The following is a 20,779-nucleotide window of genomic DNA, read 5'->3' on the forward strand; positions in this document are numbered from 1 at the left end:
AAACCTGAAACTGAACCAGAAATACCTTCAGTCAGAAAATCAACCAGAATCAATAAAGGTGTTCCAGCTGAACGTTTATCTTACATAGCTCGCAGAGCTGTTCAAACTGAACCAGGTTCATGGAAAGAGATGCAGAACCTGCCAATGCATGAGAAACAAGTATGGAATAAAGCCGCTGATGAAGAAATGACATCACTCAAAGATCTCCAGACATGGACACTTTCAGAGCTACCTCAAGGTAAACATGCCATAGGATGTAAATGGGTTTTTAAAACCAAATGTAACTCTGAAGGGAAAGTCTGTCGGTATAAGGCAAGGCTGGTTGCTAAAGGTTACTCACAGAAGTTCGGTGAGGACTATGATGCTACTTTTGCTCCAGTTGCTAAACAAAGTACTTTCAGAACACTAATGACAGTGGCTGCCATGCGTACAATGATTGTGAAACATCACAATATTAAGACAGCTTTTCTTAATGGTGATATTGAAGAAGAAATTTACATGTCACAGCCAGAAGGATATTTGAAAAAGGGACAAGAGCATCTTGTCTGCAAGTTGAATAAATCTCTTTATGGCCTTAAACAATCAGCTCGAGCATGGAACCTGAAGATTAATCAAGTTCTACTAAATGAAGGATTTACAAGAAGCAAAGCTGATCCGTGCCTATATGCTAAACAAGTAGACACTGAGTGGATGTATCTGCTAATTTATGTAGATGACCTGATCATTGCTCACAAAAACGACAATGAAATTGCAAAGTTAACAGGAGTACTCAACAAGCACTTTGAAACTAAAGACCTAGGTGCAGTGACATATTATCTTGGAATTGATATCCAGCGTGAGAAAGATGGAAGTTTCCTGTTGAATCAGAGTGCAAAAATTGAATCTATTCTTCAGCAATTCAACATGACAGAGGCGAAAGGAGCAAGCACACCTATGGATACAGTCTATCCAAAGTTAGAAGGAGAAGATGATCTTCTCACATCCAATGAACAATACAGACAAGCAGTGGGGGCACTTCTCTACATTGCAACCACTACACATCCAGACATTGCAGCCAGCATGTCTCTTCTTTGCAGGCGAGTTGATAAACCACGTCAAAGAGACTGGAATGCGATCAAAAGAGTTATGACATATCTGAAACAGACAAAAGACTTAAATTTGAAACTATCAGCAAGTGGTGGTTTAAACCTCGTGGGATATGTGGACTCCGATTGGGCAGGTGATCACAGCACACGCAAATCCACAAGTGGTTACTTATTAAAATTGGGAGACAGTCCTATATCATGGTCCAGCAAGAAACAGATGTCAGTGGCATTGTCCTCTACAGAAGCTGAATACATATCTGCAGATTATGCCAGTCAAGAAGTTGTGTGGTTACAGCAATTACTCAAGGATCTTGGAGAAGCAACATCAGAACCTACCGTCTTATTTGAGGATAATCAGGCTTGCATTAAGCTTGCAACAAGTGAGAAAATTAATGGAAGAACCAAGCACATCAATGTCAGACATCATTACATTCATGACTTAGTTGATCAGAAAGTGATTGTACTTGTGTATTGTGAGTCTGAAAAAATGATTGCTGATGCTTTGACAAAGCCACTAGCTAGAACCAGATTTGTGGATCTTAGATCAGAAATGGGATTGACATAGATAGTAGTTGTTGAGTGGGGGTGTTAGCATACAAGGTTTGTATTTAATCAGCAACAACCACTGTATGTCATTGCTGTGTGCCTATTACGTTGTATGACCACTAGATGGCAGTGTTACATGTGTGAGTTCATGTTTTGTCTATGCCTCAAAAGAGTAATAAAAAGAGTAGTTCCTGCTCCGAAAGAAAAGCAGTGTTCAGTGAAACAACAGACTGTCTGCCTGTACTTTGTTTAGCCCCAAAAGGTTATATCTAATAGAAGAAAAAGAAAAACAACACAGCAGACAGCCACATTACCTTCCTCTGCAGTGCACAGCACATGAAGGGAGGAGGTGGGTGGATCGATTCAGCAATAGGCATGGAGAAGGACGAGATCCTCCTCCGCTGTGCATGCTGGGTCCTCTCCCCAGGACATCACTGGTTGCTAGATGCCAGTCGGCTGGCCGTCCTAACAACCAGTGTAGCTCACAATGAAGCGCCCGGTGTCGGCGGAGGATCAGATCGGAGTGGTCAGCACAGATACCCCGAGATGATAGGGAAGTGAAGGGCTCACTTTTTACAGATATTGGCGGCCATACATTTTCAGCATCTTTAACCCCTTATCCGCCAAAATGGGATAGGCCCATTTTCAGCCGAAAATATCGGTTGCCGAAATTTCGGTGCACCTCCAGTGTAAAGTAAATTATAAGAAGAAATGTAAAGCGAATCAAGCGACCTCTAGCAGAAACTAGGTACTTGTAGGGATAGTCCCATATATCATTCCAGTTCCCCTCATAAAGGTCTGGGCCTACGGTAAGTATATATATATATATATATATATATATATATATATATATATATATAGTGCCTTGCGAAAGTATTCGGCCCCCTTGAACTTTTCGACCTTTTTCCACATTTCAGGCTTCAAACATAAAGATATAAAACTGTAATTTTTTGTGAAGAATCAACAACATGTAGGACACAATCATGAAGTGGAACGAAATTTATTGGATGTTTCAAACTTTTTTAACAAATAAAAAACTGAAAAATTGGGCGTGGAAAATTATTCAGCCCCCTTAAGTTAATACTTTGTAGTGCCACCTTTTGCTGCGATTACAGCTGTAAGTCACTTGGGGTATGTCTCTATCAGTTTTGTACATCAAGAGACTGAAATTTTTGCCCATTCCTCCTTGCAAAACAGCTCGAGCTCAGTGAGGTTGGATGGAGAGCATTTGTGAACATCAGTTTTCAGTTCTTTCCACAGATTCTCGATTGGATTCAGGTCTGAACTTTGACTTGGCCATTCTAACACCTGGATATGTTTATTTGTGAACCATTCCATTGTAGATTTTGCTTTATGTTTTGGATCATTGTCTTGTTGGAAGACAAATCTCCGTCCCAGACTCAGGTCTCCATCAGGTTTTCTTCCAGAATGGTCCTGTATTTGGCTCCATCCATCTTCCCATCAATTTTAACCATCTTCCCTGTCCCTGCTGAAGAAAAGCAGGCCCAAACCATGATGTTGCCACCACCATGTTTGACAGTGGGGATGGTGTGTTCAGGGTGATGAGCTGTGTTGCTTTTACGCCAAACATAACATTTTGCATTGTTGCCAAAAAGTTTGATTTTGGTTTCATCTGACCAGAGCACCTTCTTCCACATGTTTGGTGTGTCTCCCAGGTGGCTTGTGGCAAACTTTAAACGACACATTTTATGGATATCTTTAAGAAATGGCTTTCTTCTTGCCACTCTTCCATAAAGGCCAGATTTGTGCAGTATACGACTGATTTTTGTCCTATGGACAGAGTCTCCCACCTCAGCTGTGTAGATCTCTGCAGTTCATCCAGAGTGATCATGGGCCTCTTGGCTGCATCTCTGATTAGTCTTCTCCTTGTATGAGCTGAAAGTTTAGAGGGACGGCCAGGTCTTCATAGATTTGCAGTGGTCTGATAGTCCTTTAATTTCAATATTATTGCTTGCACAGTGCTCCTTGGGATGTTTAAAGCTTGGGAAATCTTTTTGTATCCAAATCCGGCTTTAAACTTCTCCACAACAGTATCTCGGACGTGCCTGGTGTGTTCCTTGTTCTTCATGATGCTCTCTTCACTTTAAACGGACCTCTGAGACTATCACAGTGCAGGTGCATTTATACGGAGACTTGATTACACACAGGTTGATTCTATTTATCATCATTAGTCATTTAGGTCAACATTGGATCATTCAGAGATCCTCACTGAACTTCTGGAGAGAGTTTGCTGCACTGAAAGTAAAGGGGCTGAATAATTTTGCACGCCCAATTTTTCAGTTTTTTTATTTGTTAACAAAGTTTGAAATATCCAATATATACTCAGAGTCTCTTGGAAATAATCCAAGAAAGGTAAGGGAGGGAGGGTGGAATAGTGACCTAGGGTGTTCAATGGTCATGTGGTCAGTATGCCTAAGAGGGGGCATACTCAAGAAGTAATTAGTAATCAGAGAAAAGAAGAGCTAAAGGGATGGATGGGTGGGGTAACATGAAAGGTAACGTAGACGAGGTGAGTGGGTTGAGTGCAGGTATTTATGAAGAGAGACTCCTCCTACAAATTCAGGCTGACCTGTGGTCAGCCTTCCTATTTTTACTTGGAGTCTACTGGAAATAGTCCAGGAAAGGTAAGGGAGGGGGGGGGGGGAATAGTGACCTGGGGTATGCCGTGGTCATGTGATCAGTATGCCTAAAAGAGGGCAAAAAATAAAAGAAAGAGTCAGATGAAAGAGAAAAGGGTTTATTGAACAATTTGCATAACAGACAAGTGTGAAAATCTGTGAGACATCTCATCGTGTGGATCTGGAATATACCTGGAGTAGGAGGATGAATTCCACCTACCTAACTTCCTTCCTAATAATGTAAACGGGGCTCCTTGACGAGAGGCTGCTGAAGCAGCTCCTATACTGAAGAAATGGCCTGAGTATAATTTAGGGTCTAAGCCTAGGTTCACTAGGAGAGTGCGCAATTTTTAATGAATTGTGTTGTAGTGAGCGGGGTGCTTGGGAATGGTAGCAGCGACTTATCCTTGGGTTTGTGTGTGGACTGCACCATGAGTTGGTCTCAAAAAATGTAATTTCGGTGACGGCTCCTGTCTGCTGTGTCTTGCAGGAATCTAGTGCAACTGGAAATGGTTGGAGTATCTGATTAACTGTTTAATTAGGAGTATCTGGGACTTAGTATCGGTACATGTAAATTTGCCTGGCCTTAAGAAACCATAGAAGATCAGATAAATTGCTGCCTTGATGACCAGGCTAGGTACTGGCCTGAAGAGGGAGCTGGTAAGCATAGCAGACATGTTGTGGAATATATTCCCGGTAATGTGGAGACTGCTAGCCATGGCAGGGGGGCTACTCTTCTAAATTCCCTTTATTATGGCCTAATGGGGTGTGCTGAAAGAATAGAGGGCCTATCGGGGTGCAGTAAGGACACAAAGTGTTGAATCCCTGCTAAATATGTCTTAACAGTGTTGTGAGTGTTGTGAGAAAGTTTAGGCTGGGAGTGGCAGTGGCCACGAAAGCCAGCAGGTATTGAATGTTGTTGAAATCAGCCTTCCTTGTGTTGGCTTATAATGACTTGTCGATCAACGCAACCACGCAGACCCAGTGAGTATATAATCCATTGTTAACAGTGAGTACTGTGGGGCCAGGGTAGCGATGGTGTCTGTGTCTGGGACATGCTGGATAAACAGTGGACAATTAAATTGTGATAAAGCATCCGCGGCTGTATTATCTACACCGTTGATAAATCTGCAGTGAAAATGAATTTGTTTTGGAGGGAAACCAAATGAACCTGCGTATGAAGGACATGAAAGTTAATGAACTTGACCTACCTTTGTTAATGATTTAGGAGGTAGCCTGATTGTCTGTGTAGAAAACTACAGTGTTACCTGTCCATTGATGACCCTGCACCTGTGCTTTGGAAATAGGGTCAATTTAAAAAATGATGACGTTTGTGCAAACCTGGGAATTGCCAGAATTTTGTCTGGCCATGGTCCTGCTAACCAGTGAGTGTCAAAAATTGCTGCATAGCCTTTGGTTGCTATAGCATCAGTAATAACTCGGGGAGATGACACTGACACAGCAAGAATGAACATTGCAAACCCGTTCCAATGCTGGAGGAACTCGTCCCACGTTTATATCGGATAAGGCCACAGGATCTAGTTTGATTCACAGGGCTGTGGGTAACAGTGCCAACAACCTAGAAATGAAGGACCTACCTTGGGGAACAACTCCCATGGCAAAGTTAAGCATACCTAGGAGTGATTGCAGTTCCTTCCTGGTACAGGCTTGGGAGATCATAAACGCAGGGGTATGGTCTCTAACTCTAGATAATTTGTCTGCAGGCAGACTGCATGGACTGGATGTCTAACGTAATCCCCAGAAAGGTGAGTGCAGTAGCCAGGCCCTTAAATTTCTTAGCTGCCTCTGGAATTTTAAGTGCAGAAAAAACTGCCATTTTCTTCTGTAGATTGGTAGGGGCTTGTTTAGGACTTTCAATAAGGAGTTAATTGTATAGATAGTGAATGACCTTCTGACAGTGTGCTTTATGTATAAGAAACCAGTTTAGTGCCTGCGCGAAGGGTTTAAACAATGGCTGCTTTGGACCAAAAAGTAAGTTTAGTATCGAAATAATACAAACCTCTCCACTTGAAACCATGCCACTGCCAGAAAGAAGGAAATATGGGGAGAAGCTTGAAGGCATCAGAATTGTTGGCTTTGGACAGCCATGCGTTCTTATCCATACTGATGATGTACTGGATAGCCTGATCAACTGTTGAATATTTGAGTGAAAATTCCTCAGATGGGTTTAAGGAATTAAGACTAGGCACGTGAGAAGAATGAGACGCTGACAAATCATTAATCAAATGTAATTTATTTTAATATTTACCCCTAACCAGACCAACCGGGTTAACTCTCTCCAGTTGTGGAATGGATCTTGAAAGGCCCTATGGTAAATCCCTTCTCTAGTTCAGTTTGGAGTAAAAAAGCCACTGCCTCCATATCTGTGGCTTTTGATATGTGCCTGGTAGGACGGGGGGTTCCGCATTGGGGCACCAGTAGGTAGTGTGTGTGGATGATTGGCAAGTCGCACAAACTGGTGACCTAAGTCCAGCAAAAGGAGAGCAAATTAATTCCATATCTACAGTATGTTGCTCCAGTCTGTTACTACATGGTACTGGGCCAGAATAGCAGCAGCCATGGCGGAAAAGGAGCGATAGTATTCATAAAAGGCTGACCCGCCGTATTTCTGGCCCAACTACACTACCGCGTAAAGGAAGAGGTCAAGCTACTCCCTCCTATGTGGGCTTACGGAGCAGATTACATCCCTGAATACACTAAACACAAGGACAAAGTCTGGGATGAAGAGCTTATGGTTTAGCCTGTGGTTCCCAGTCTTAACCACAACGGAGACATCACCGCACTTGTATGACTTGTTGTCAGCTTTGTGGGTAGCTATTAAAGGAGAGGTCAAATTGACGTCTTTACCGTCTAAAATGTCTTTTTTAATATTTACTGGTAAGAAATGAGCCGGGGTGACAGAGAGGGTACTAGCGCCCTTACCTGAGGCTAATGGCACAGGGGCTGAGACAGTGGGGGTCTTGGGAACTGCTGGTGCCCCGGGAATGGTGGGAGACTCCGGGGTTGGGCAGTTTTCTACTGCATCTACCCTGGCTCGTAACTCATGAAAGGAGGTCGCCAATGAGCTCAGGGTAGTGTGAATTTGTGAGAGGGATGTGGCAATCGTGCGTAGGGTGACTTGCTCAGCGTTGGTGCCTGGTGCACTGGGCAATAATAAACTGAAAATTTCAGCTTTACGAGCCGAACCTGGGTACGAGAAACCCCTGCGCTGCAGTTCTACAAATATATCCGAAAAAGTAACAGATAAGTGAGATGCAGATGCATAAATAAGATGTAAAAATATCACAAGTAATTGAAAATGAAATTGTACGCATATATCGACATTGTTGTAATATGATAAGCACTTAGTAAAGAGTTCAGGGAGTTTAAAGCTAGACATTCAAAGTAAAAGAAGTAACGCTGATTGTGTTACGCTAAATAGTACTATGGGTTGAATAGTCAAAGGTATGAATAGGTAGAATGGAAAGGCGGATGAGAAAAAAATCCCTTTGCAAAAATGGAAAATATTATCTTAATATACTGATGCTGAATCAAACCAGTGAACTGAAAGTGTACTAGGATCGAAGCGATTTGATATTAGTAACCTACAAAAATCGTGGCAAAACATGTACGGACTATCATGGTGTAGGAAAACCTCATGGCAGCATCAGCGTCCTGATGTCAGGAACCTGGAAGTGGAGCCAGCAACGTGAAAGGTAACGTTGACGAGGTGAGTGGGTTGAGTGCAGGTATTTATGGAGTGAGACACCTCCTACAAATTCAGGCTGACCTTTGGTAAGCCTTCCTACATATATTGGTGAAAATAATTAGTTGATCCCCTGAAGTTTTTGTAAGTTTGCCCACTTACAAAGAAATGAAGGGTCTATAATTTTTATTGTAGGTGTATTTTAAGTGATAAAGAATAATAACCAGAATTCCAGAAAAAAAAAAACACATTACAAATGTTGAAAACTGAGTTGCAGTTCAGTGAGTAAAATAAATATTTGATCCCCAAGCAAAACATGATTTAGTACTTGGTAGAGAAACCCTTGTTGGCATGCACAGAGGTAAGACAATTCTTGTAGTTGGTTTTTGGTCCACTCTTCTTTACAGATCTTCTCTAAATCCTGAAAGTGTTTGTAACCCTAAAAAAAAAAAAAAAAAAAAAAAAAGAGAGAGAGATCCTGTTCCCTTATAGCAGATTAAACAGCACAGTACTTGTGCTGGCTGATCTGCCCCTCTCTAAACTGTAAAAAACCTGGCTGATGCTGCCACTTCCTTTTGTCCCCCTCTGTGAGCTGACCAAGATAATCATGGCCGTTGAGCCCTGACTTTAGTGGTCCTCCTGGTGCCTCCGTCATCCGCAGCTCTCCTCTGTCCCCCTCACCCCCTCCCCCCCTGCCTGTCAGCTCCATGTCTGTGTCTCTGTATCCGCCCCCCCCCCCTCTTGCCACTATTATTAAAAAAAAAAAAAAAGATTACAAATTGTCACTGCCAGTCCCTCTATTATAACACATAACATAACACACAGGGTAAATGTTTTTCTAAAACAAAGAGGAGGGAGGGAAGGGCTGAGCGGCCACGTGAAAACCCCCCGGATGACGTCAGAGGAAGATTTCGGTCCCTCCCGCAGTAGCCCTGGACCACAGTAGGACACCGGCCGAGAGTCATGTGACCCGCCTGAAGATAGCTGTAAAATGGTATTTACAACTGAGTTTTGGAAAAACATTTACTGTGTGTGTTATGCCTTGTTATATTTGAGGGGCTAGCAGTGAAATACATTTTTGTGGTAACAACCACTTTAAGGTTTATTGGCTGTCGCTTGGCAACTCGAAGTTTCAACTCCCTCCATAAATGTTTTATAGGGGTTAAGGCCTGGAGACTGGCTAGGCCACTCCATGACCTTAATGCTTCTTCTTGAGCCACTCCTTTGTCACCTTGTTGGTATGTTTTGGGTCCTTGTCATGCTGGTCCTTGTCAGTGTTATATCTGAGGAAAGAAGGTTCTCATCCAAGATTCTTACAATACATGGCCCTGTCCATTGGCCCCGCAAGTCGGCCTGTACCTTTAGCTGAAAAACAGTACCAAAGCATAATGTTTACACCTCCGTGCTTGACTGCAGGGATGGTGTTCTCAGGGTCATAGTCAGCATTTTTCTTCCTCCAAACACGGCGTGTCAAGTTAATTCCAAATAGCTCAGTTTTGTTCTCATCTGACCACAGCACTTTCTCCTAATGCTTCTCTGAATAATTTAGATGTTCATTGGAAAACTTCAGACCGCCTGTACATGTGCCTTCTTGAAGAGGGTGACCTTGCAGGCACTGCAGGATTTTAATCCATGGTGGCGTATTGTGTCACCAATGGTTTATTTGATGACTGTGATCCCAACTGCCTTGAGATCATTCACAAGCTCCTCCCATGTAGTTATGGACTGATCCCTCACTTTTCTCATGATCATCCTTAACCCATGAGGCAAAATCTTGCATGAAGCTCCAGACCGGGAGCGATTGATGGTTGTTTTGTATTTCCTACATTTGTGAATAATCGTTTCAACAGTTGTCTCCTTCTTACCAAGCTTCTTGCTGATGGGCTTGTAGCCCATTCCAGCCTTGTGCAGGTCTACAATCTTGTCCCTGACCAGGGGAGGACTGGGCCAGGGGGCAGGGGGGCAAATGCCCCTCGGGCCGCTCTGATGCCCCGTAAAAAGGCTGCACTGCTTATGTCACAGACATGCCTAAAGGATTCCTGGGGAAGAGAAGTAAAACTTCCCCACTACTGACCTACTGAGTGCGGGATGAAGACAAGGACAGAGCGCAGGCCTCCTCCCCAGCATGGATGGTGTAAACTGTGTCTGAGCAGAGGCTGGTTCCATGCCCCACTGGAGACCCTCCTCCCCCAGCCAGCCCCGAGTTCGGCCAGTGAGTAGAGAGTACCTGGAGTGGAGCTTCAGCCTGGAATGGGGGCCAGGAGGAGGCCAGGAAAAGGGAGAGTTGGAGGAGGGCCGAGTCGCTGCACCATGGGCCTCTGGTTTGTATTTGCCCCTTGGGCCGAAAGTTGCCAGTCAGCCCCTGACGTCCTTTGACAGCTCTTTGGTCTTGCCCATGATAGTGAGGTTTGAATGTAAGAAAGAGATTCTGTGGACAGGTGTCTTTTATACACATAACGAGTTGTCATTAGGAGCACCTTCTTAAATTGACAGGACTTATCTGTGTACCACATGAGCACATACTGTGGTCAGTCAGTGGGAGCCAGAATTATTGTTGGTTGGTAGGGGATCAAATACTTATTTTACTCGCCGAACTACAACTCAATTTATGGGATTTTGGCTTGATATTCTGTCTCAATCAGTTAAAATACACCTACGATAACAAATATAGACCCTTCAATTCTTTGTAGGTGGGCAAACTTACAAAATCTGCAAGGGATCAAATAATTAATTGCTCTACATAGTTGGAGATAAATCTTAAGAAAATCGAACAACAAAAGTTGTATAGTGTGTATCCAGCTTTAGGTCTCTTGCACACTACAGCTTAAAAAAGCTCTGTACGGCTTTTTTTTTCACTGAGCTAAAATACAACCCATTATTTATAATGTGCCTATACACATAGGAGCGTTAACAAGTGTCACGCATTCTTCAGTAAAAAAAAAAAAAAAAAGGAGCAAATGTGTGAAGGCACGAATACAGCTGTTCTAAACAACAAATATACATTTTTTTTCAAGGGTTCCATATTAAAGGTAAATAAACCGCTGGAAACAGCTTAACAGACCACTCTCTAGAGCAGGGAGAAGCAAATGCAAAGCAAAGGCGACAAAATGCTTATTTACATACTACACAATGTGAGAACACGAGAATACGTTTATGTGAAAATGTGCGAAATTGCGTTTAAAGGCGCAAATGCATATACACGAAAATGCATGCAAACAAGTAAAATATAACACCTGAAATTACATCTGAAAAAGTAGAAGCTCAAACAGGAGTATCATGTGCAAGAGGCCTAAAGTGGAACATGATCCTAAAACTTTTCAAAATGACTTTCTCCAGTAAAAAAAAAAAGGCATACTACTAGTACAAAGTAGAACATTTGAAACTAACAGATCCCATTCATAAAAAGGGACTTTAAATACATTAAACAAAAAATAGGCAGTTTGCCTATTTTTGTACAGTGCCTTTAAAGGATAGGTTTCATCAGTGCCCATCAGTGCAGCATATCAGTGCAGTCTCATTAGTGCCCATCAGTGTAGCCTATCAGTGCAGCCTCATCATTGCCCATCAATACAGCCTCATCAGTGCCCATCAGTGCAGCCTCATCAGTGCCAATCAATGCAGCCTCATCAGTGCAGCATACCAGTGCAGTCTCATCAATGCCCATCAGTGCAGCCTCATCAGTGACAATCAGTGCAGCCTATCAGTGCCCATCAACACGGCCTCATCAGTGTCCATCAATGCAGCCTATCAGTGCCTATCTATGCAGCCTCATCATTGCCCATCAATGCAGCCTCATCAGTGCCCATCAATGCAGCCTATCAGTGCCCATCAATGCAGCCAATCAGTGCCCATCAATGTAGCCTACTAGTGCCCATTAGGGAAGCCTATCAGTGTGGTTCAATGTGGCCTCATGGGAAGAGAGAGGAGAGGAAAAGGAGCAACGCCGGATCACACAGAGAGTCAATCTCCGCTGTCAAACAAAGTCCCACCTCCTGGACCGGCTCTTATGATAGATGTCACACTACTTTATTTTTCCCAGCATTGGACCAGTGTACTGTCTATCATAGGAGCCAGTCCAGGAGGCAGAACTTTGTGTGACAGCGGAGATCCCCTCTCATCTCTGTGTGATCCAGGGGCACTCTTTTTCCTCTCCTCTCTGTGTGATCCAGTGGTGCTCCTCTTCCTCTCCTCTCCCATACTCACAGTTTCCTGGCTGATCACAGTACCTTCTTCCATTTAACCCTGCCTGCTGGCAGCGCCCGCCATCTTTCCCTCCTATACGGCCTGCAACTAATTTTCACTCGCCAAATGCAGCAGATGAGTGGAAATTTTGAGGGCTGTATTAGGTGATATCAGCCTTAGCTTTACACCATTCAGGCCACATCCTCCAACTTGTTTCGTCATAACCACGGGGCTTAGTCCTCCATGACTAAGCCCCATGGGTGGGGCGTAACATGTCAGGGGCATGGCCTGGATGGAGTTAGGCTGAGACTGCTATCACCTATTACACGCTGGGCTTGTATGGTGGGCAGGGCCTGAGATTTTTCTCTACTTATTCTGTGAAATGCATGGAGTCAGGGTGGATTACTAGCCTGACCTGCACCCTCAGTGGAACACACCGAATGGGGGATAGAAGTTTTGAGACCACACTACAGATAGGAGAAAGACAACTCCGAAAGAAGACTTTTCCATCCACACCTAAGCATACTGCAGCAACACCTGTGGTGCTGTGTGTTTTTTTAGCTTTTTTTGCATGTTTTTGTGATGCGTTTTTGGAGCGGCACCATTCATTTGTTTAGCATTGCATTTTTTGGCCACGATTTGTGTGGGTTTTGTTTGACTACAATTGTGGCAAAACCCTACTGTGTTTGGGGTGCCATTAAGAAAAAATTGCATTACAAACGTCTCCTACTTGCTGCAGAATCATGAGATTGCGCCTGCTATTTCAAAATGCTTAGGTGTGAACAGAGCCTTAGGGATATCAAATATTGGGAGTAAATTTAGTTCTTCAACAGATTTTAATGTCTGTTTAGAATTCTAATTAAATTTAAGGCTGTCACAGATAAAGTAACATAAAATATGGCGCTTTACCAGATTAATTAATTTCTGCATGTATAAGTACTCTTTGCTTTATATGAAAGTTTATATGACTGATCTGGATAGTGAATACATTTCCTTTTAAACAATTTCAATGTGGCCAGGGTATTCATTACTGCCACTGGCCACTGATGCTGGGGCATTTATTATTCCCACTGACACTAGGGCATTTATTACTTCCACTGAGGCTGGAGCATATTTTACTCCCACTGATGCAAAGCCATTTATTACTGCCTATAATTCTTTGCAAGTGATCCTCATTTGTGTCCCAAATTGATAGGTATCATAGGTCTACCTGTCTTTGTAAGGATAACGTGAATGCCTACTGGCCACAGTCCAGCCCTCAAACAGTCTTTCAAGCAGTGAACTGGTCCTTTGTTTAATACATTTGAGGACTCCCCGCTATAATGTATACTATAGCTACTTATGAATTTATTTTTTGCTACCCTGGTATTAGGGTCATGTAATGTTTCCAGTGGATCTTTAGAAATACCCCCTGGTGAAGTCCCACTGTCCAAATGCTGCAGCTTAAATAATGTTTCACATTGTCTTACTACTAAACAAACTGATATTGGATATGCAAGCGCTGTAACAAATCCAAATAAGCAAATTCAGAATACAAAAAAGAGAGATTCAACACTGTACTGTATTTAAAGGGTAACTCCCCTTTCAATAATAAAATAATAATAGCATATACCAGTGATGGCGAACCTTGGCACCCCAGATGTTTTAGAACCACATTTCCCATGATGCTCAACTACACTGCAGAGTACATGAGTATCATGGGAAATGTAGTTCCAAAGCATGTGGGGTGCCAAGGTTCGCCATCACTGGCATATACAATAGCGACACAAGTCATATTGTAATTTAATGTTATTTAAAATTACCTTTCCTTTTCAACCTGCAGCTCTGTAGTTTTCTGTAAAATGCAATGCAATATGGCTACCTGGAGGTGTTCTGTACACAAAATAATTTCCTGCTTGTGTGATTGGCTCACTGATTTTCCCTAAAGTCTACACTAAGATACAAGTCAGATTTTTGGCATCCCATGCAACAAAAATGTCATTTTTGGTAAGATACTCCCAATAGGAAATAACGTGTAAACGGATGCAGACCCTGCAGCTGTCCTGATTAGAGCCCTGATTCTGTAGCACCTGCTTAATAATTATTAAACCACTCCCTTTAGACTCACTCGGCACATGGGCACAGAGAAACACACAGGGATTTCTTCAGAATAACAAAAGGTAGGAATTTGCAACAAAGTTTGTTTAACCACGTTACCACCGGAGGATTTTGCTGTCTTACGTCTGGGCCACTTTTTGCGATTCGGCACTGTGCGACTTTAACTGACAATTGCGCGGTCATGCAACGCCGTACCCAAACGAAATTTACGTCCTTTTTTATTTAAAGGGTAACTCCCCTTTCAATAATAAAATAATAATAGCATATACCAGTGATGGCGAACTTGCAACAAAGTTTGTTTAACCACTTTACCACCGGAGGATTTTGCTGTCTTACGTCTGGGCCACTTTTTGCGATTCGGCACTGTGTGACTTTAACTGACAATTGCGCGGTCATGCAACGCCGTACCCAAACGAAATTTACATCCTTTTTTATTTAAAGGGTAACTCCCCTTTCAATAATAAAATAATAATAGCATATACCAGTAATGGCGAACCTTGGCACCCCAGATGTTTTAGAACTACATTTCCCATGATGCTCAACTACACTGCAGAGTACATGAGTATCATGAGAAATGTAGTTCCAAAACAAGTGGGGTGCCAAGGTTCGCCATCACTGGCATATACAATAGCGACACAAGTCATATTGTAATTTAATGTTATTAAAAATGACCTTTCCTTTTCAACCTGCAGCTCTGTAGTTTTCTGTAAAGTGCAATGCAATATGGCTGGCTACCTGGAGGTGTTCTGTACACAAACTAATTTCCTGCTTGTGTGATTGGCTCACTGATTTTCCCTAAAGTCTACACTAAGATACAAGTCAGATTTTTGGCATCCCATGCAACAAAAATGTCATTTTTTTTAAGATACTCCCAATAGGAAATAACGTGTAAACGGATGCAGACCCTGCAGCTTTCCTCATTAGAGCCCTGATTCTGTAGCAGCTGCTTGATAATTATTAAACCACTCCCTTTAGACTCACTCGGCACATGGGCACAGAGAAACACACAGGGATTTCTTCAGAATAACAAAAGGTAGGAATTTGCAACAAAGTTTGTTTAACCACTTTACCACCGGAGGATTTTGCAGTCTTACGTCTGGGCCACTTTTTGCGATTCGGCACTGTGCGAATTTAACTGACAATTGCGCGGTCATGCAACGCCGTACCCAAAAGAAATTTACATCCTTTTTTTTCCCATAAACAGAGCTTTCTTTTGGTGGTATTTGATCGCCTGTGCGATTTTTACTTTTTGTGCTATAAACAAAAAAACGCGTCAATTTTGAAAAAATAACAATATTTTTCACATTTTTTTATATGAAATTCCCCCCAAAAAAATGTAAAAATCTAAATTTTTTATTATTTTAGGCCAATTTGTTTTCTGCTACATATTTTTTGTAAAAAAAAATGCATTAAGCATATTTTGATTGTTTTGCGCAAAAGTTATTGCGTTTACTAACTAAGGAAAAGATTTCTGTCGTTTTTGGTGTTTTTTTTTTTTAACGAGTAATGGCGGCGATCTGCGATTTATTTTGCGGGACTGCGACATTGCGGCGGACAGATCGGACCCTTGACTGACATTTTTGACACTTTTGGGGTTACCAGTGACATTACTACAGTAATCAGTGCTATAAATATGCACTGTTACTGTAAAAATGACACTGGCAAGGAAGGGGTTAATTTTATTGGAGAGGGAGGGGTTAATGTATGCCTGGTGCTTACTGATGTGTGTGGGGGGAGGTGACTGAGTGACAGAGGGACAGATCGCATGTTCAGCTATGCTGAACCCTGCAATCTGTCACTGCCTGTCACTTAGGAGATCCGCCCGCTTGTGTTTACACAAGTGGGCGGATCTCCACACTAGATCCCTAACGATCGGGGAAGAGCGGCGGCGATTGCCGCTGCTCCTCCCCTGGCCTGACTCCCGCTGTGACTGAATACAGCGGGAGCGGGCCTCCGGCGGCGCGCGCGCGCCACCGAGAAGGGGGAGTGTCTGCCGACGTAGGTCTACGTCGTCAAACCTACAAGAGCCACTTTGCCGCAGTACAGCTCTAGTGAGCAGACGGCAAGTGGTTAAATCCTTGCAATGTACAAAGATCACCCAGAAGGGAATGTTTTTTTTCTCAACAAAAGTGGAGTTACGCTTTAACTGCATTTGGTGTGGGGTTATTGTCTTTATATATAGAATTAGCAGACCAACAATGACCAAGACAAGCATCAGGAACTCACCTAGGTTTGAATGTTGCAGAAATACTTTATTGTGCAATTGGTGCAAAACAATGTTACTTTTCCAGATAAAAAAAATATAGGGCCTAAAACTAAATTAAAATTTTAAATCAGCTGGCTTATAGATTGTACATATAAGGTTTGTACAACTAAAACACACAGTACATATGTACGTTGTGATCAAGAACCACAAAAAGCAGAAAATTGGTTCATTTGTTATACCTTTGCAGCATATGCAAAAATTTGTGTAAACCATGTAAAGTCGCATAAAGTACCGTAATTTATGCAATGATACCAGTACATGTCACCGCATGTTAAAAAAACATTAACAAGAAAAGTAAACCAAAAAGCAGGTCAGTATGATGTCACACACCTTATTACTTAGATTTATTGAGCAAACATGTCATGCTGGGTAACACACTATTTGTCCCCTCTCACTCTTTTGATGCTGGGCTTCTGTCTTTAGCTGTTACCCGCAACATGACAACATGAACAGGTGCACTGCTTAGGATGGTGCCATTGCCCCCGGCCTCTATAACTCTCAACCAACCCCACCTTTCTTGCCTTACGGAGCAACCACATGCTCAGTCTAAATGGAGCAACCATTCAAAAAATGACTTGCTGAGGTGTCAGTGGATCAAGTGGAGTTGCTCGCTACTAACAGGTGCTGTTTGCCTGCTGTGCATAAAAGTGATGGGAGCCCGGGGGATGGTGCTGCTTATGAGGACAGAGTCACAGACTACAGGAGTGGACTGCAGGACCATGAAGTGTATGGGTGGTGGCATTGGGCAACCTACTGACTGCAGTGGTGGCCTGCTCTCCGATGCTGAAGATCTTGAGAGCACAAGTGACAGCTCAGACAAATCTCTAGTTGGAGGGGACGACGGAGGCTACAGCTGTTCAAATGGGGACAACAGGGGTAAAAGGAAGAGGAAGGGCAGACTGTCTGGAGTAAGCAAGCAGAGACAAGCTGCCAATGCCCGGGAGAGAGACAGAACACACAGTGTGAATACAGCCTTCACTGCCCTCAGGACACTAATCCCCACAGAGCCTGCAGACCGCAAACTGTCCAAAATAGAAACCCTGAGGCTGGCTTCCAGCTACATTTCACATCTAGCTAACATCCTGCTGTTAGGAGAGGACTGCATGGATGGACAGCCATGTCTCCAGTACAGAGCCTCTGTGGCCAGCTCAGCACCCAGACCTATCTGTACTTTCTGTCTCAGCAATCAAAGGAAGATAGTAAGTACTATATACTAACATTATGTGACTCATGCTGCATGGTGCAAGTCACTGACAGGCCAAGCTATCAATAGTCGTTGCTGTGACATTATTCATGCAATAACAGTCAGTCATTAAAGAAAACTACATTGTACTGTATGATTAGAGCAGCTGCATTGATAGAAATCTTCACATATAATATTTTACTATATAATGGGGGAGATGTACTAAAACTGGTGCACACAGAATCTAGTGGAGCTGTGCATAGTAAGAAGTCAGCTTCTAACTTAAGCTTGTTCAATTAAGCTTTGACAATAAGGCCCCTTTCACACATACAGTCCGTTCAGTTCATCAGTTCAGTCAGGTCAAAATGTATCAGTTTTTTGCATTGGTAGTGGATGTAAAAAAAAACGGATGAAAAATGGATGAATAACAGATGAAAAATGGATGAATAACAGATGAAAAATGGATGAAAAACGGATGAAAAATAGATGAAAAACGGATACATTTTGACCTGACTGAACTGATGAACTGAACAGACTGTATGTGTGAAAGGGGACCGTTTGTCCGTTTACATCCATTTTACATCCGATCCGTTTTTTTGACGGATGAAAAATAGGGCATTCATCCGTTCCAAAAAACAGACACTGACGGAAGCTGATGAAAACGGATGTTAATGGATGATCATACGTTGTCATCCGTTTTTACATAGAGATGCATTGATGTCCGTTTTTCATCCGTCAACGGATGGATGAAAAACAGACAAACGGACCGTATGTGTGAAAGGGGCCTAAAACCTAGAAGCTGATTTATTTCTATGCACAGTTGCGCCAGATTTTGCTTGCACCAGTTTTAGTAAATCTCCTCTAAAGTCTGCTAATGCTAGAGGTTATGCAGTGACCCTGTTCACCATTGCAAAAAGCATTTCTCTTTTTTTTTGTATGTATAATAATTAAATGAATCTTTTAAAAATGTAAACATAAAAACCCAGTTTTTGGTGACCTTGTATTGTATACAGTGTTACATATTTTATTCATTTTACAAGGCCGTGGGTCTCAAATATCCTCATCCATAATGTATTTTGACAAGAACGATGTAGTCACAGTGATTAATGGACCTTTCAGCTGTACTATATTAATGTCATGTTAAACTGAAATTCACCTGCAGTCAAACAGATTGCTTACTATATTTGATTTGAGGATTCTTGCTTAAATTGTGACATTTTTCAAATTTTAATGGCAATATCTATCTATCTATCTATCTATCTATCTATCTATCTATCTATCTATCTATCTATCTATCTATCTATCTATCTATCTATCTATCTATCTATCTATCTATCTATCTATCTATCTATCTATCTATCTATCTATCTATCTATCTATCTATCTATCTATCTATCTATCTATCTATCTATCTATCTATCTATCTATCTATCTATCTATCTATCTATCTATCTATCTATCTATCTATCTATCTATCTATCTATCTATCCATTAAATCATATGTGGATCACAAATGCATGGTATAGGTAGAGAGATAAAAGGTTAGAGGATGGAAACATCATCTGGCTTCTTTGCTTTGTTGTAGTTGTTTTGCTCATAGTGACCTTATGAAGCATGCCTTCTAATATCTCTGTGTTTTCTCTGCAGCACAGAGAAGGGGAGAAGCACTTGTCTATTTAAGGTGCATGTGAACATTCACTCAGATGAGCAGCTTGCACAATACTTGCACTGAATATAGACCTGTTCTAAATATACCCACTTGACACTCTTTTGTTTACATTGAACTTATGCAACGCAGCTTATGAACACTACTTCTAAACGTCAAAACCCCATCATAGTGTGCACTTTATTTTACACTGGAACAACTTTATTTAGGATGCTTTGCGGCTGAAATCTAACTCAGAATGGAAAGCTGCACCTGGTGTTGTTGCTATTTTTTGCGCAAGAAATGTTAAACCCAAGCCTGATACCAACGGTGGTTAAACCAACGACACATGATGAAACTTGATCCTGGACACGCAATGCTTCCATCAGAGTGTGTTGTCATAACACACTTTCACCTGTGCTTCTCAAAACCAGCCTCCTTTCTAGTTATTATCTTCAGACTTATGTACGATGACACGTAGTGCAGGCCAAAAAAGGAGGCCAGCTGTTGTCGGGACATCATTTGTATTTTCTACTGAAGCACAGCTAAATTCGCATCACTCCTTTGTTCAGCTACATCACTTCTTTTGCTCAAGTGAACCTGGGCAAGTTTATTTAATTTATAATGACAAAAAGTTTTTTATATCTCTAAGGCCTAATTTATTTGATAAAATCGCAAGTGCTAAGTTTAGGAACAGGCACATATTATATTGGTGGAATTTTTGAGTTTGATGTCTCTGTACCATTGAAGATAAACCCATAGGGTTTAACTTACAGAATGCAAATAGACTTTTTACTTTGCAAGGGCATTTATACTTAGTAAACGATGTGAAGATCTATTAACTTCCATGATCCAATCATGGGCAAGCAAATATATATATATATATATATATATATATATATGTATATATATATATATATATATATATATTGCCATGAAAGATAACTTATACCCATTGAAATTTTCCACATTTTGTCATGTTACAACCAAAAAAGTATTTTATTGGGATTTTATGTGATAGACCAACACAAAGTGGCACATAATTGTGAAGTGAAAGGAAAATGATAATTTGATTTCAACATTTTTTATAAACAAATATGTAAAAAGTGTGGCGTGCATTGTATTCAGCCCCCCTGAGTCAATACTTTGTAGAACCACCTTTCGCTGCAATTACAGCTGCAAGTCTTTTTGGGGATGTCTCTACCAGCTTTGCACATCTAGAGAGTGACATTTTTGCACATTCTTCCTTGAAAAATAGCTCAAGCAATGTCAGATTGGATGGAGAGTGTCTGCGAACAGCAATTTTCAAGTCTTGCCACAGATTCTCAATTGGATTTAGGTCTGGACTTTGACTGGGCCATTCTAACACATGAATATGCTTTGATCTAAACCATTCCATTGTAGCTCTGGCTGTATGTTTAGGGCTGCTG

General features: G+C 41.8%; 1 protein-coding gene across 1 annotated transcript; it reads left to right on the forward strand.

Moving 5' to 3' along the window:
• The first annotated feature begins 17,077 nt into the window (after positions 1-17,077).
• Positions 17,078-20,162, forward strand: LOC309547123 (transcription factor 15-like). Its single transcript, XM_082246913.1, has 2 exons — positions 17,078-17,720; positions 19,352-20,162. Exons 1-2 carry the CDS (start codon positions 17,172-17,174, stop codon positions 19,382-19,384), a joined length of 582 nt encoding a protein of 193 aa, XP_082103039.1. The 5' UTR covers positions 17,078-17,171; the 3' UTR covers positions 19,385-20,162.
• The last annotated feature ends 617 nt before the right edge of the window (positions 20,163-20,779 follow it).

The sequence above is a fragment of the Pelophylax lessonae genome, assembly GCF_965119305.1.
Source record: "Pelophylax lessonae genome assembly, chromosome: 2".
NCBI classification, from domain to species: domain Eukaryota; kingdom Metazoa; phylum Chordata; class Amphibia; order Anura; family Ranidae; genus Pelophylax; species Pelophylax lessonae.